Genomic DNA, 18779 nt, shown 5'->3' with positions numbered 1-18779 from the left:
GATTCTTACGTTTTGGTACACTAGATTTCTTTTAGTCTTTATTTATTGGGGTGACATTGGTTAGTAAAATTACACAGCTTTCAAGGGAACACTTCTGTAATACATCATCTATATATCACACTGTGTGTTCACCACCCAGAGTCAGTTCTCCTTCCATCACCATATATTTGACCTCCTTTACCCTCTTCTATCACTCACCCTACCCTCTTCCCCTCTGGTAACCACTAAACTGTTGTGTGTGTCCATGATGTTTTTGTTTGTGTGTCTTGTTCACTTGTTGCTTTCAGTTTTATATGCAACATGAGTGAAGTCATAGATTCTCAACTTTTTCTGTCAGACTTATTTTACATAGCATGATAATCTCAAGATCCATCCATGTTGTTACAAATAGCAGTATTTTGTCTTTTCTTATGGCTGAGTAATATTCCATTGTGTATATATACCACATCTTCTTTATCCAATCATCTATCGAAGGACACTTTGGTTGCTTCCATGTGTTGGCCACTGTGAATAATGCTGAAATGAAGATAGGGGTACACATATCTTTACAGATAAATGTTTTCAAATTTGGGGGGTAGATACCCAGGAGAGGGATTGCTGGGTCATATGGTAATTCTATTCTTAATTTTTTGAGGAACCTCCATAATGTTTTCCATAGTGGCTGTACCAATTTCCATTCCCACCAGCAGTAAGGGTATGAGGGTTTTTTCTCCACAGTCTCTCCAACACTTACTACTTGTTGATAATAACCATTCTAACAGGTGTGAAATGGTATCTCATTGTGGTTTTGATTTGCATTTCCCTAAGAGCTAGTGAAACTGAGCATTTTTTCATATATCTATTGGCCATTTTGTATATCTTCTTGGGAGAAGTGGCCATTCAGGTCCTCTGTCCATTTTTTTACTGTTTGCTTTTTTGTTGTTGAGTTGTATGAGTTCTTTATATATTTTGGATATTAGCCCCTTACAGGAGGTGTTTGTTCACAGATATCTTCTCCCATTCAGTTGGTTGCTTCTCTGTTTTGCTGATGGTTTCTTTTGCTGTGCAGAAGCTTTTTAGTTTGATATAGTCCTATTCATTTATTTTTGCTTTTACTTCCCTTACCTTTGAGGTCAAATTCACAGAATCCTTTCTGAACCCAAGGTCCATAAGTTTAATACCTATACTTTCTTCTATGCATTTTATTGTTTCAGGTCTTATGTTTAGGTCTTTGATCCATTTTGAGTTAATTTTGGTGGTGATAGATAGCAATCTAGTTTCATTCTTTTGCACATGGCTTTCCGATTTTCCCAGCACCATTTATTGAAGAAGCTTTCTTTTCTCCATTGAATGTTATCAGTTCCTTTGTCAAAAATTATTTGCCCATATATATGTGGGTTTATTTATGTGTTTTTAATCCTCTTCCATTGGTCTGTGTGTCTGTTTTTCTGCCAGTACTATGGTGTTTTGATTATTATCATTTTGTAGTATAAACTGAAGTCATGGAGTGTGATACCTCCAGCCTTGTTCTTTTTTTCTTAGTGTTGCTTTGGGTATTTGGGGTCTTTTGTGGTTCCATACAAATCTGATGTTTTTTTGTTCTATTTCTTGAAAAAAATGCCATTGGGATTTTGATGAGGATTGCATTAGGTTTGTATATTGCTTTGGGTAATATGGCCATTTTAATTATGGTGATTCTTCCAATCCATGAGCACGGAATGTCTTTCCATTTTTCTGTGTCTTCAATTTCTTTTAATAATGTCTTATAGGTTTCAGTATATAGGTCATTCACATCCTTTGTTAAGTTTATTCCTAGGTTATTTTATACTTTTCATTGCAATTACAAAATAAATTGTTTCATTTCTTTTTCTAAAATTTCATTCTTAGTATACAGGAATGCAATGGATTTTTGTACATTGATTTTGTATCCTCAACTTTACTGTATTCATTTATTGTTTCTAATAATTTCTTGGTGGAGTCTTTAGGGTTTTCTATATAAAGAATCATGTCATCTGCAAAAAGTAACAATTTAACTTCTTCATTTGGTACAGTGGATTTTGTTGACTCCTTTGAAGTGTTGAATTTTGTCCTGGAGCTCAGTTAAGTTACTTGAAATCAGCTGGATGCTTTCAAAGTTTGCATTTAAGTGTTCATTAGGTCAGTCCAGAGCAAACTTTAATCTAGGACTAATTTGGCCCAAAGGGACACATTTTTGAGGCCTCTTCTCAGTGCCTTGTGTATTACAAGGTCTTTCTACTTTGGCTGGTTTGGGAACATGAGCTATTCCCAGGCCTGTGCTATTCCCAATAATTTTTCTGCCTACTCCTTTCTGGTTGTTCTTTCTCTAATCTCAGGTAGTTTCTTCACACACATACAGATCAGTATTCAAAGAGTCAAGGGGACCTTCTACAGATCTCCAGAGCTCTGTCCTTTGCCTTAGTGTAGCAACCTCTTCTCTGTGGCCTCCCAAAATTCTGATCTCTATCTTCTTTATGCAATGCGACCCCCGGCTCTGTTTGGTTCCACCTCCTTGCACTCCTGGGCCTGGAATCTGCCTCTAGGTAACAAGCCAAGACAATCAAAGGCTCATCTTGTTTGCGTTCCTTCTCTCTGGGGTCCACCACTGCCTGTTGTCCAATGTCTGAAAACCATTGTTTTTTACATTTTTTTTTCTGGGTTCCTAACGGTTTTAGGAGAGGGTAAATCTGATTACTGTTGCTCGACCTTGGCCACAAGTAAAAGTCCACCAATTCTTAATATAAGTTCCCCAAGTAATTCTAATGTGGGATCAGTTCTGAGACCCAGTGAGTTAGTAACTTCAATTTCCTTAACAGAATATTTCCTTTAAGACAGCAAACTATTTTTCTGAGCTGATTAGTTTTGATGGGATTTGGAAGCTTGTGTCCCAAAAGTGCCATGTAGTGGTTAGCTAACATATTCAGAGAAACTTTTCACTAAAAGAAATGCCGAACCCTAGTTTGTAAAGAAACTAAGAAACCCTTATTCTTTGAAAGAAAGTTTCATGTGGAACCACTTAAACTGAAATATCTGATATAAGATACCACAAAAGAATGCTTTATAAACCATAGGGATAGCAATAACTAATAATTTGGAAAAATCATCCTCTTCCTGAGGCATTTAAAAAAAACCCTCTTTTCATTTTTGTGTTATAAACCATTCATAAAAAGCATGTTTACCAGGAATACATAACCAGCAATAAAAAAATCAAATAGTCACTGAATTTTACTAGCATGACTTTCAAAACCATGGAACTTATAAATTAAATCAATAAGAACATATAGCTAACACAAGCAAAACGTTACTTATCTGTAAAAAATAAACAAGATTCTCTTCAGTACCAGTAGATTTCATTTCTAGGTAGAGGTTTCTTCCCACCCCTCCAGACAGCTTTCTGAAACTCACCCTTTTCCAAATAAGACCTCGGAGCCCACGGAGGGTCCTCCTCAGCGTAAGGATCACTATACTCAACCACGGCTGCTTCTTCCTCTTCGTAATCTTCTGGGGGAGGAGGTGGAGGGGGAGATTCATCAAACACTGGTTCCTCTACAGGTGGTGGTGGTGGTGGTGCATCTGAAACTAAGAATGTATTGAGCTGATAACAAAATTACCCATTATGCAAAGTTAGTATTTCCCATATAAGCTTCTGTGTTCATGGAATATAAACCTAGACTTGAAAAGAATAATCTTTCAAAAAAAATGAGTGGGCAAGAGAAGTTCCCCCACCAACTATATATAATGTTCCAAGGCTCCCAGCATGTCTTTCTCTCTTCCCAATGGGTTAGTGCTTATGGATGGTGAATAAAGTTTAGCCAAAATAATTACTATTAACTGAGCCTCTGGAAGCTATTTATGCTAATACATAATCTGCCTTTTCAAAGAAAGAGATAAGTATAATATAGATTGGCTTTACATGATATCCAACAAGGAGTGGTTATCAGAAATATTAATAATTTGGATATTTATAACCATATTTAATTTATAACAAATTAAACTGAGTCCAATGAATAGTCAAATTTTAATCTACTGTTTCTCTCAATAAAATTTTTTTTCCTCAATGAATTTTTTAAAATACCATCTTGTCAATTTAGCAGGGCAGAAATCACAAACAATTTTGGGCAACTTCATCCATGAAAATTATTGTGTTTGTTTTGGTTTGGGTTTTTTACATACAGAATTTCAACTAATTCAGACTAATTTATGATGCAGAGTGTCTTCAGGCTAAATATCCAAGAGTGATTTAAAATATTTTAAATGTCCCCTTATTGAGATCTGTTTCCACAGCTCAAGTATCAACATATAGTAATGTCTAAAATACCTCCAAACTCAGCAACTCAAAGCTTTCAAATTGCTTGGCTCATATTTGAGCACAGCTCAACCAAATAAACTGAATAAAGAAAGCTGTATTTATCAGTTGCCCAATTTTAATGAACAGCACAAATTCTTTTCTGAGGTCCTAGTATTGTTTCTGTGAAATTCTCTGAGCAATCCTATGTATTTTCTATTTTTCATCTAAGCCGACTGACTGGATCTAATAGATTTTAGAAGACTGCTGATGCTTGGTAAGGATTATCCAGACCAGTATCTGCTCTATTCCCATCTGCTGTGCCACTCTGTACTTATCAACTTACCTACTTTATGAACTTCAAAACTTTACTCATTAAAATTAATTCTTTTACTCCTAATCGTTTAATATACAAAACAAAAATATGTGATTCTAACATACTTTATGACAAATTACATATGGTTGGGGTAAAAATCAACAATGTTTCCTACTTACATTTATAAGGTAAAGAGATTGACTTTAAACAATTCCACAAAAACACACATCCAAAAGAACTCTGTCTTTCAAAACAATCACCTTGAGAAACTGCGCTACAAAATTACTCAAAGATGCTGCCATTGCTCATTTTTACCTTTTCTTATAATTGCCTCAGAGCCAGTTGTAAGAAAAGTTAGTTTATTAAGACTAACATAAGCTACCACTTTTAACTTAAAATGTTTCAATTATTCAGACAGCACTTTACAGTCCGTTGTTTCATTTAATCTTTACCTTGGGAGGAGGTGTTTTTAATCCTCATTTTATGGATGTGGAAACTGGATTTCCAAGATTAAGTAGTCCTACAGTAAGTAAGTGGAAGAGCAGGAATTTGAACTCCAATGTTTGTTATCTTAAAAGCTTACAATACTATGGGATGAGAGAAATTCAATAACTTTAAAAGTAATGTTTCATTATTATTCACTCAGTAACCATCAAATGAAAGCCTACTATGGCTAAGTAATATGCTCAGCACTGGGAATAGAGCAGTGGGCGAAAGTCTTGGAGACATGGACAAGCAAACTTTAGTTGCTAGTTAAGTGCTGTAAGTGCTTTATACTATTATGGGAAAAACAGCAGTAGACCCAATCTCTTACGTGGGACAGAAAAGACTTCCTGAAACCCGAAGGATGAGTAACAGTTAATGGCCAGGGGATGGGATGGAGCTGGGGTAGACAGTTCATGTCAGAAGTAAAGAAAAAACCAAATACAAAGCTAAGAAAGCAGGAACCCTTCAAAAACTGACCACATTCAGCAGAAAGAGGCCTGAGGAAGCTGAAGAGGACCGAGCAGGAAGGGCCTTGTAGCAAGCAGTCTGAACTCTATCCCAAGAGCAATGGGAAGCCATAGCAGGGTTTTAAGAAGAAGAATAGGATCATAGTTATGCTACTTAGCACAGTGTAACTGACTCCAAATAAACTGACTTCTTCCAAACATCAAACTTAATACAGTGATTATCTGCTACCTACCACCGAGTATCTTCAAAATAATGTATTTGAAAGCTATGAAGATAATTCCAAAAGATAGATACATATCTTTTCAAGGTGAATGTTTTGAAGAGGACAACATTCATTTGAATGCATAAGTCCTGCTGTGTCTGTAAAAATCAGTCACAGCACACCTCATACACAACGTTTCTTATTTTTATACATTCTGTAGGTGAGACGTATATGACTGTGAAAAGAAATGTGAAAAGATATCCCAAAAGGCAGTCACACTGTGTAACAATGGAGGTGCCCATGGGATACCCTCCAATAGACATTAGTAACATAGGCTATTTTCAGAAATTAGCAAATGGAGATGCAAAGACACCTGAAAGACACTGAACCGTCAGTACATTAAGGCTGGATTATAACCAGTTAAAACACAAGAAAGAAATGTGATGATAAAAAGGGGGCATTTAGTCAGCTTGGGAAGCACAAAAAAGGAGGGACTAAAAGTGTCTGCCATGTGTCAGAAACTTTTCTAAATGCTGGGGAAACAGCCTTGGAACAAAACCGGCAAAAATCCCTGCTCTCACAGAGCTTACATTCTAATATTGGCAATGCCCATCTCCAAAGGAGCAAGAGTCCCAAGCAACAGAGTGCAAATATTTCTAACAGGCCATCCCTGTTTTGAGATGCATACATTGGGCTACCTCAACCTGATGACATGGAATCTTTCATTAACGTAATTCCCCTTGTTCAGAGTGCATGCCCATCATGCATCATTGTGACTATGCATGATTATGCATAACTATGCGTGACTATGCGTGACTCCATGACCACCCAGACTGCTCACAAGAAGAAAATTCATCTACTGGTCTCTGTAACAGCAATTCCTCACTGAATGTTGAGATAGGCCTCCTGCTCAATCTCCTGAGCTTCCTTAATCCTTCCCTAGGAGAAGACTCAACATGCCAATAAAATTAGTTATCTGAGCCTGCATGGTTCAACACTAGACCACAGGCCAACATGAATTCATTGCTAATCTATGAGGCCTCTTGGGAAATGGACTGGCAATTTAGTCCCCTGGGACCTACCATGGCATGGCCATTTCTATACTTGGAACCAGGACCAGAGGAAGATTCTCATGCCAGCCACAAACCCCAAAAACTCCAACGATAGGAAAACAGAGTACTGCTTGTCTGAGCATTCCAAAGAAAAACATGGCATATCTGGTGATCAGACAGCATCTTCTCAGATGTGATCTTTCTTTTCTTACATGTGCCTGATTTTATATTTGTCTTTTCTTCACTACCCGATTTGAAGTTATTTGAAAGTAGAGAATTTTATCCTAATTATTTTATCATCCCTACTAGCTGCTCATACAGTGACTTGTTCATAATATTCAAATATCTGAAGTATCAGTGAAGGAATGACTAGTTAGCCAATCATATATAAATAACATTTTATGTCCATAATCTGATCTATGGCATAAAGAAGACATAAACTTACTATTTTCTTGAACTCTGGCCACAAATCCCATTAAAGGTAACTGAGGAGTTCCCTGTAGGACGGAGGGAGGAGGAGGAGCAAGAGATACTGTGAAAACAAAAAGGTGTGGAGGGTGAGGGGTAAGGGCCAGTTATGTCAAAGGAAAGGATAATACAATAAAACGAACATATATGGAGGGAAACCACTATGCACAGACATTTTATAAAGCTAGATTAAGGATCCTCTTTTGAGGGGTAATTTATTAACACACAAAACAAAGTATTAGGGGAATTTTAAGGAAGTTTTAAAAAATTACAGGAAGCATGTATCACACACAGATCTACTCTAACATATAAAGGCAAATAGATCTTTTTATATAAATAACAACATGTCTTCTCAAAGAAAGAATTTCTTCAGATTGCTATGAATAATTTGGTTTTCTGGATTTTACCTTGACAGTTACAAGTTTAAATGTTCGTCAATACAAGAGAAAAAACCATTACATCCCATCATCCTAAACTTAGACTTCATTAACAGGCAAATTAATTGGTTCTTTGGTGATTAATTAAGTAAATATATACTGACTTCCTAACTAAGTGGCAAGCACTCTGCTAGGCAACCAGTATCAAAACCATTCTGAGAGTCGGGCCTGTGTCATTAAAAGTTTTCGTAATCCCAATTCATACCATCTTCTCCAATAGGGACATTTTCTCCCTGACCCCACAGAAAAATGCAGGCCTCATTCCAATCATTCTCCTCTCCTCCCCAAGGTGTCTTTTCCTCTACCTCAAACTCTCAAACACCTGGTACAGTGCTTAGTACTAGCAAACCTTCAACAAATGCTTAATGTGTGTGTGTATGTGTGTGAGTGTGTGTATGCACGTACACAGACACAGACACAGACACACACACACACACACACTAAAATAAGCCAGGTATGTGCCAAACAATTTCCCAAGATTAACTCTACAGTCACAGTTTCCTTCAGATGGGTATAAAGTAAGGCATGCGCCTTCTTATAAAAAGAGAACACTTTTATTAGCTCCCAACCACACTTAAGATTAATAAAACTACAAAGATGAATTAAGTGTCACTGCCCTCAAAGAGATAACGTTCTAGCTGGGAACAGAAGACAAAACCATAACCTTAACCCAATAATATTTGTAGCAATTCCCTGGAGGTGGCCATGGTGTGGTGTGATGGTGGTCGGAGCAGTGGGGGTGGGGCGGGGGTGGCAGTAGTAAGGAAAGTTACCAAGAAATGACCTCTGAGCAGGTACTTGAAGAAAATAAGTTCAACAAGAAGAAAAGGGTTGAGAAAGACAAAATAAGAACCAAGTGAGGGCAGAGGCTTGGAGGTGACCAGCTCACAGGACCAGAAACATTCCCATATGGCTAGCATACTATACTCCAGAAAGAAAGTAGAAAACACAGTTAGGTGAGTTGATATAAAATAGGGTAGAACCTTATAGGTTAGGTGAAAGAGTGCTTAGTAGAAAAAGACTGGACTTTAAAGTCACTCAGCATTAAATAACCTGATTCACCATTTCCTTGATGTTGTTGTTCCTAATCCATAAATGTAATATGAAAAATGAGATAATGTAACCTACTTTACAGAATGGTTGCCAAATATTTAAAAAAAGAAATGTGTGCAGAAAGCCTAACCCAGGGCCTGGCACAAACAAATCACGGCAGTAGAAACAGAAAGGAGAGAACTTAGTCACTGTGGGAAACGAGTATGTGGTAACTAAGGGTTTAGCTGGTACAGGAAGGAGAGCAGCAGCTCCACGACTCCTACACCTTCGGCCTTCAGGACCATGAAGGTGGACGTGCCGTGAACCGCATCAACCTTGGTGGCGGTACCAGAGAGAGAATATGATAAACAGGATGTAGGAAAGTGACTCAGGCATAAACGTGGGAGGCAACTCGCACGTCTGGGTTGAGTTTGTGAGAACAAATGAGAGCTCCAAGTGATCAGGAGAGAGCTAACAGCTGTGGGGAAATGCAGGGAGAACATACATAATATGTTGACAAGAGTTAAGCAGATAATCCTGAAAAATATCTAGATTTAAGGGACAGCGTAGTATAACCCTAGAAATTCATTCCTTTCTTCAACAGATACCGTTGGGTTAGGTTTGTCCTTAAAGTCCTACTTCTTGGTAGTAAATCCTTAAGTAGTATGTCTGTCTCCCACCCTCAGTCTTGGAACAATTGCTGGTATGTTCACAATAACCTGTGTTTCCCAGACTGGGCTAAGAAGCAGACACAGTAAACAGAGAAAGTGGCAGAGACACAGCACATAAAAGTGACAAACAGCAGCAGACAGCAACTACAAAAGTGGAGATTCCATGTATGTTCGATCTTATCAAATGAGATAAAAAACTCCTTGCTGTTAGCACCCACTGTCCCCGTAATAGCAAAGTAGGAAGTTTCCCATTTCAGTCACTGTTTCTCATCCAAAACAACAACAACAACAAAAAGACCTCTGGTACTCCAAGAAATGAACAATTAGGTGCTTATTTTGTAGATAGGCTGAGTTTATTATTTTTAAGATGAGTATGTTTTATTTTCTAGTTCTGAAAGTGAAAATATGAAACCACACTGGTTTTAAAAAGTTCACCAACAGCAATCCTAGATCTTCCTTAGATAGAATTATTTTATAACCAAACAAGCCAGATTTTTTTCAAAGCCAGTCCAGGGCATGTTAAAAATTCAGTTCCAATTGGAATTTACAAAGGTCGACCCAAATTCTAATTTTTTTGTCCAGGGTAAACATTTTATATGATGATCCAGATTAATTCTATCTGAATTAACCACGGCATTTTCTTTCTGGACCGTATAAGAATTCATCTGACCAGAACTCCTTGAACCAGAACATCTTACTTTAGACTAGATTTATCTTCCTTAGAGTTGAGCTGAAATTCTCTTAGAATTTAAGCAGGATTTTAACACGAAGACTTGTTTGCAAACTTCAGTGTTAGTTTTAGGCATCTCGTGAACAGGCAAGAACAGGAAGTAACTATAAACTTGCTTTCATTCTATTTAGCTAAGATGATTCCTCATATAACAAGACCCTTTCCCTATAAACATCAAAAGATCTCTAAAGTTAGATTCTGTAATATTATGTCCGCAATACACAATAATGAAGTTAACGTGAAGACACAGGCTCACAAGCGACTGGAGTTTACACAGAGATATTAAGTACTCACACAATAGCTGTAAGAACCACAGCTTCTGTGCACATAGCAACATGTAGATATATAAACAGTAAAAGGCTCTGCAAACAAACCAAACTTAGAGGATGTATCTGTGCTGATGAAATACACGTTCTTTCTAAGCATGACCTTACTCATTATTTATACGACGTTTGACAATTAAGTTTGCAAATCTGTTGCAAAGATGTTGCCAGCCTATTTTGGTATCAGAGGGATTATTCATTATGAATTTGGACAAACAGTTAACCAAGTTTACTACTTGGAAGTGCTGAAAAGGTTGCATGAAAATGTTAGACGACTTGAACATTTCACCAACAGTTCATGGCTTTTGTATCACAACAATGCACCAGCTCACACGGCACTGTCTGTGAGGGAGTTTTTAGCCAGTAAACAAATAACTGTATTGGAACACCCTCACTACTCACCTGACCTGGCCCCCAATGACTTCTTTCTTTACCTGAAGATAAAGGAAATATTGAAAGGAAGACATTTTGATCACATTCAGGACATCAAGGGTAATATGATGACAGCTCTGATGGCCACTCCAGAAAAAGAGTTCCAAAATTGCTTTGAAGGGTGGACTAAGCGCTAGCGTCAGTGCATAGCTTCCTAAAGGGAGTACTTCGAAGGCAACCTTAGTGATATTCAGCAATGAGATATGTAGCACTTTTTCTAGGATGAGTTCGCAAACTTAATTGTCTAACCTTCATAAAATCCTTTGGAGCATAATCTTTGAGGCTTAGTGTTTTAAAATATCCAATTCAAAGAGTTTTGAAAAAAAAAACAGGCTTTCACATCTTATTTTTACAGCTTTATAAATACTGAGAAAATTAGACAAAATAAACACTCTAAATACTACTTCTAAAATCATTACAGAATATCATTTTCAGAGACCATATATAATTGATAGAACCCATTCAAGTTTAGTTGCTTATTTTTTACACTCCAGTGCAGGAAATAATTTAAGCAATTTACTTTAAGAGTGAAATATTTTCTAACATGGATAGAAACTTGGGACAAGGAGTATTTAAATGTGAACTTAGCTAATTATACTTAGTAAGGGGGGCTTTTCTGATGGAAGAGAATATAGTTATCAAATAATTATCAATCCTGTAGCCTCAGAAGGGTTAAAAGAACTATTACTTTTGTTACTTCTCTTCAAGTAAAAAAAAAAAAAAAATCACATTTTCCTGTTATGCCAAGAAAAAGTAGCAAATTAAGACGTACAGTTTAAAAACCTAAGTTGTATTTAATAATCAGTATGAAGGTCCTATTTGGTTTACTTGACCATCTGAAAATATACTTACACTTTTCTGTTGCTTTCTTGCTTTTTTCGTTCTCCCCAAAGATTCTCTAACAAACCCTAAAGAATGCCTAAAATAAGGATTCAAAAACAACTTTTTGCATTTGCTCTTTATTTATACTTTGCTAAAGCCCCACCACATCTGTATTTTTCTGGAGATTTATGATACTGCTGCAACTTAACTACTCGTATAATTTTAATGTGTTATGGCTTCTCTTTTGCATTATTACAATCCATAATAGTTTTTTACCCCTGGGTTTCTTTTTTTTTTCAGTTACTTTTAATAACAGTCAGGGGTTAAAGTGTGACATTTTCCTAGTGTAAACACCATACTCATTCAGAAATTCTTCTATCTCATATAACGGTATACAGTCACATTTACTGGAATCAACATTCCACTTTATGAATTACAGTTTTTCTAAGTTTTTGCTGTAAGAAAATATGAGCAGTAAAATGTAGGATTATCTTCTACCAAAGGTCTTAGTAGTTAAATACCACATTGATTCCTTATTATTATGGACTAAAGGTATGTGTCCCCTCACAATTCATATGTTGAAATCCTGACCCCCAGTGTGGTGGTATAAGGAGGCAGGGCCTTTGGGGCTATTAGCTCATGAGAGTGGAGCCCTCATGAATGGAACTGATGCCCTTATAAAAGAGACCCTAGAGAGCTCGCTCTTTTTCTACCAGGTGAGGATACAACATGAAGACAGTGTCTACAACCCAGAGGAGGGTTCTCACCAGAACTGGACCATGTTAGCACCCTGATCTCTGACTTCCAGCCTCCAGAACAGTGAGAAATAAATTTTTGTTATTTATAAGCCATCCAGTCTATGGTACTTTGTTATAGCAGCCTGAACTAAGACACTTACCAAACTAGGTTTATGTATGTAAATGCGCATTTACAAATACATTTTATATAAATATAAAGATAAATACATACATATATATGTGTGTATATATATATATATATACATATATATATATGTGTGTGTGTGTGTGTGTGTATATATATATATATATATATATATATATATATATATATATATATATATTCTTCTTTACCACTAAGGTGCTTCATATTTATATTTAAAGTAAAAACTGTAAACTTATGATTAGCCCTATTTATTTCAGTGACCCCCCTTGCTGGTTACAAGATGAATGATAAATTGGTGCTCCTATTTGTTTGTCTGGATTAGATTAAGAAACAGAACCAAAGGGGCTTCAGTTATGTCCTGATCTAAGTGTCCCTTTCATTAACTTATTTCTGAAATAGTCTCATTAGAAAAACAACACTGTGCTCCTAGGACTCAGCACTAAACACTGGGGGTTCCATATTTTAAAACCTATGCTATAATGCCCTTTTCAACTCCAATTACATATAACAGTATTGCTAGATTTACATCTCACAGAAAACCCTACTGAATTACATTCACATGAATCCCAGTCTGTAAGCTCACTTCTTCAGAAGTACACATCCCTGTCAAGCCTCTGATTGCAAAAAATATACTCATAAAACACACACCTGGGATCATTTCGTTAAATCGGGTTATTGGCTATTTGAGAAATCACAACAAATATTCTCATTTTAAATACGAAAAAATAGAGCCCATTGTAAGAACAGTGGCATACGAGAGACATATACTACTCTAAAGAAAACAAAATAAAAGAGCATCTAATAGCCTTCAAACACTGGTTTGCAAAGCATTGAGTCTTGCAAAAAAAGTTTTTCAAAGAATATGATTTAGTAGAAGACCTTTTTTTTTTTTAGATTAGAAAAAGCACTCTGACTAATCAACTAACAAAGCTGTAGTTACCCTTTTTAAACAGTTATGAAATCCCTGAAAACAGTCAGAACTTAACAGAGAGGAGTATATAGGGAAAACAAAACAAAACCAAATTGTTTCACACCTTATGCTAAAGGCTCAACAACCTCAATTCCCACTTTACTTCCATGAGCACGAGAAATACTTTCATTAAAATCATGCCATAGAGTAGGGTATTCTTCTACTTTAACATATACTTTCAAGTATGTTAAAATCAGATTTACAAAGAAAGAAGTATCAAAATAGGTATTTAAAACACATCTAAATACGTGCTTAAACAGTCTTCAAATAATTCCCAACAACAGGGTTCCCATAAAACCAATATTTGGTCTTTGTATATGTACACAGCATGAAATATCCTTGTGTACACTTTCTACATATTATGCACAGTTGGTCCCAAGCTGTAACAGTGAAGCATCTCTCAGCTCCATTACAGAACCAGCCCATTTTGAACTGACATCATTCTTTCAAAACTCTGCAAGGAAGGAAGTGCATAGGGCGCAAAGCAGTAATTGTCTAGACTTCCAAGAGGGCCAGGGAGAGAGCCTACCTTCAGAACTATGAAACAACCCATATCAAACAAACTAAAATTTAAAAATAAGAAATGCCTTTAAGAAAAAAAACAGATCCTATACAAATATGGATTCGGAATACATGATTTAAAAGAGAATGCATGAAAAAAGACAGGCAAATTTGTCAAAATTAAGCTCAAAATGAGTTAAAAAGAATGGCACAGCCAAAATCACTAAGTGTGATCAAGACAGCAATTAAGAGAAATATATTTCAAGTAAGGAAGTTGGTAATCACACTATAGTGTGAACTGGTTAGACTATAAATATGGCATTTAATTTATAAGAGGGACCCAAAACAGTGAAGCGACGAATAGTTACTGAGCACTATTTCCAGGACATAATCGTGTAAAAGACTGAGAAGGTCTCAGGCGCTCGTGTACTTTACATTAATTACAATGTGGGCACCTTCCTCTCCAAAAAAAGAGAAGACTTGCAAGTGTAACAGAAAGATTTTTTAAAATCTGAAGGTAGATAGGACAGTACAATAGAAAGAACAGGGAACTTAAGAGTCAGATGACCTAAATTCAAATCCTAACTTGACCATCAACTCAGCCTCAGTTTTCTCACCTGTGCAATACAGATGAAAATAATCACATGATTATAAGAATTAAATGAGGTAATAAATATAAAAGCATTCTTTAAACTGTGTTTATGAAGAAGGAGGATCAAATTTCTTCTGCACAACTCCAAAAAATATAACAAGTTTTCACCAAAGGGTAGTAGCCATAGTAGACAGATTTCAGTTCCATAAAATTCAGGGTTTAATCAAAGATGGAATTGGCTATCCCCCTTTATTAGAGATGGTCACACACAGGCTTACTGGCCTCTTGACAAAAATCCAGAAAAACACAGTAAGTTGACATACCATGTCCACAATAGTCATATAGAGTCTAAGAGTTGCTCTTACCCTCTCTGGGGAAGCAGCAAAAATAGTGATTATGTATAGTATAAAATATGTGCCAGATTGTTTTCTGTATGCATGATGCAACTGAAAGATCACGTTACATCTGGATCAATCTGTCCAAGTCCCAGTTTTTCCATCACAAGTCTGATATGAGAATTGAATAAGACAGTATAACTCTACTAACACAAAGTAGCTTCAAAAATGCCATTGCCCTTTTACTATGCCACTTATAAACTCTGTCCATGTACACTCAATTTTCATTATTTGCTATTCACAGAGCAAGGATATCTGATTGATTAAACAGGCGGGAAATGCTGTTTATCATAATATTATTTTTAAAAGCAAATAATCACTTGCACATTCAAAAATATTTTATATTCAGAAAAATTAAGTCCTACAACTTTATATGGAAACCATGTATTTATTGATTTTTTTAAAAAGAAAAAGAACTGGAAAACACAGTATTAGCAACCTCCATTCATTCAAAAAATGGTACTAACTACCTATCATGCGCTAGTCATGTGTAATGAAAGGTTGTTGATCAGATATATTCCATAGAATGCAAAATAATATCTAACCTGGATTCTGGCTATAAAAAGGTCCTCCGTTCATCTGATTCTGAAGGCTTGTTTGTGAAGTTATGGAAGGAGGGCGTCTATAGGGCAACGAGCCCCCTATTGTGGGGGGAGTATGGCGAGAGGCAGGTCTATTCATGCTGTAGAACTGAACAGGATGACCTGGAAAAGGAACAAACATAAATGTTGTCATTGAAAGAAAATTGTATCAGACAATGAAACACTTTAGGTACAATGCGTACATCTTAATAAGAATATTAAAAATAACAATGTTTAGCAAATTTAGTTACCTGACAAACATAATGCAAGGTGACAGTTATTGCTCAGTTGACATTATATCAGTGCAAAAGCAGCAAAATAGATAAATAAAATTATGATTAGGTTTGGAAGAGCTATATCTAAATGATTACTGATTAATATTATGATTTTATTAAATTAATAATTTGATAGGATTTCAAAATCATCACGATTAAAATTCATGGCTCGCTTCCCCCCACAAAAAAACACATCCACTAAACACTGAAAACGAAACTCAGTGAGATAAGAATGACACTGGGAAAGGAAAAAAAAAGTTTGACACACAGTCTTATTCCAAAATAATAATAATATTATTATTATTATTAATAATAGTAAATTTAAGGTTGCAAAGCAGTGAAAAGAAAACAAAATATTTCCAGCAAAGGGTCAAGTTACATAATTTCAAATCAAACACATCTTTATTCAAGCAAAGATATCCATGTCTAAAACTAGATTGTTTTGTCTTAAAATTAGTTTAAGAAATTACAATTATGAAAAAAGCTAAGATACAAAAAGTGAATCAAAATATATCTCATTTTTAATATGAATTTATACATACTTATCAGCAATTGCACTGTATTTTGTTCTTTGAGAGTAATTCAATAGCTAATGCCCACTGAAGACACTTTCCTAATCTATCCAATTTCCTAATGCAATCCAGTTCCTAAATTTTATCTTGACTCTACTCCCCCTTAAAATCACTCAGCTGAGGGCCTAATGTTACAGAAAGACAAAGCACTAGAGCACCCTGAGAGATCACTCTACCAGAGAAGGAAGGCGGGAGAAGGGAGAGGGAGAGGAGAGAAGCAAGAAAGAGAAGTATCAGGGGAAGGAATGGGGTGGGAAGGGAAAGGAAAGGAGAAAGGGTAAGGGAGGAAGGAAGGAAAGAGGAGAGGAGAAAAGAAAGTAAAAAACACTTTGGACAGTTTTTTAAATCTTATCCATGATTGCAAAATGGTTTTATATGACTAAAATTGGTCTTCTGGAACTCCATAAATTTATCAAACTTGGATTCATATGGGCTCATATAAAGAATATCATATAAAGAAAAGCACTCAAGATCTGCTATGCCATTTAATCTTCTTATATATGACAGTATCAAAACTTAAAATCAATTCTGTTATATACAAATCTTAAGTGTTCAAGTTTAAACAGAATCCACTGTCAAGTCTGTAACCATGATAAAAAATGTAAAAACATATAAACTGAAACATAATAAACTATTATTTAAAGGTACATTTTGTCATTTGAATCACTAGATACAAATACATTACTGGCATTTTAGTAATTAATCTGTAACAAACCAATACAAACCTAGGATCATCAAGTTAAAAACATCTGATAATTAACACAATTATGAATTTTACATAGTTAGATCCAGTCTAAAATCTTACATGTAATAAGTCTTCAGTGATTCAGAGACACTACATAAAATAGACTATTTATACCATTAATAAGGCATTTACTTTGCTTTGGGTTGAAAACCAAAATAAAACTGGGGGTGGGGATGGGGAAGAAGGTGAAGGGATTAGAACGTGCAAATTAGTACTCACAATACAGTTAAGGGAAGATGAAATACAGTATGGGAAATATAATTAACAATGTTGTAAAGATCAGGTAAGGTGCCAGACGGGCACTGGACTTATCAGGGGGATCACGTCATAGACTGTGTAGATGTCTGACCAATGCGCTGTACACCTCAAGCTGAAGTAGAATAATATTGAATGTCAACTATAATTAAATATATATATGATATATATAGTCACAGGATGTGGAGTACAGCATAGGGGAGATAATCAATGGTATTGTAACAGCTATATACGATATCAGGATAGTACATGGGGGGGTTGATTATCTATTACATTGCTTTGTACACCTGAAACTAATAAAAAAAGAAAAAAAGTAACACTATTTACTTAAAATAAATAAATAAATAAAACTACAGTTTAATTGCCATAGACCTAACTATAAAACCTAAAATGAATAACTTTTAGAAGAAAACAGGATAAAATCTCTATGACTTTATATAAGGTAAATAGTTCATAAATACGACACCAAAAGCACAATCCACAAAAGACATAAAATCAATGAACCAGGTTTAACCACAATGAAGAACTTCTATTCTTTGAAACACACCATTAAAAGAATGAAATGATGTTACAAAATGGTAGAAAATATCTGCAAAGGACTTGTATGTAGAATATAAAATAACTCAATGATAAGAAAAACAATCCTTTTTAAAGGGGAAGGGGAAACATTTGAACAGACATTTTCCCAAAGATAAAAAGATGGCCAAGAAGCACATGAAAAGATGTCCTACTTCATTAGAATGAAGATTAGGGAAATGCAAATCAAAATTACATTACACACCTATTAGAATGGCTAGAGTTAAAAAAAAAAACTGACAATACCAAGTGCTAACAAGTATGCACAGAACTGGAAGTCTCAGACACTGCGGGTGGGGGTGCAAAATTGTACAGCCACTTTGGAAAACAATTTGACAGGTAAACTTACCATACTACCCAGCAATCCTACCTCCTAGGTATTTACCCAAATGAAATGAAAACCTACGCTCACACAAAAGTCTGTGTGTGAATGTTTATGGCAATTTTATTCATAATCACCCAAAACTGGAAATAATCCAAATGTCCCTCCAACTGGGAAAGGGATAAAGATATTGTACACATCCATATAGTAGAACATTACTCAGTAATAAAAACGAATAAAATAATGAAATATGCAACAGTGATAAATCTCAAATGCTTTGAGCCAAAAAGCCAGACCCAAACGGCTATATACCATATGCTTCCATTTACATGATATTCTTAAAAAGTCAAAACTTCAGAGACCAAAAACAT

The 18779-nt window shown here is 35.6% G+C and overlaps 1 protein-coding gene across 45 annotated transcripts in view; it reads right to left on the bottom strand.

The window, feature by feature from the left end:
• ABI2 (abl interactor 2) overlaps positions 1-18779 on the bottom strand; it is a 105162-nt gene that overhangs the window by 10958 nt on the left and 75425 nt on the right. For 23 of the 45 annotated variants that reach the window (XM_019726864.2, XM_019726863.2, XM_074340603.1 and 20 more), the window contains 3 exons: positions 15628-15786; positions 7252-7338; positions 3403-3576 (listed from right to left, as the gene is read on the bottom strand). In XM_019726864.2, the coding sequence (XP_019582423.1) occupies positions 3403-3576; positions 7252-7338; positions 15628-15786 (420 nt within the window). The remainder of the gene's footprint in view (positions 1-3402; positions 3577-7251; positions 7339-15627; positions 15787-18779) is intronic. The other 22 variants (XM_019726869.2, XM_074340654.1, XM_074340578.1 and 19 more) reach the window with 1 other exon arrangement.

The sequence above is a fragment of the Rhinolophus sinicus genome, linkage group LG01, assembly GCF_036562045.2.
Source record: "Rhinolophus sinicus isolate RSC01 linkage group LG01, ASM3656204v1, whole genome shotgun sequence".
Lineage (NCBI taxonomy): Eukaryota > Metazoa > Chordata > Mammalia > Chiroptera > Rhinolophidae > Rhinolophus > Rhinolophus sinicus.
Note: the sequence above shows the minus strand (reverse complement) of the source record. Positions and strands in the feature narration are given on the sequence as shown.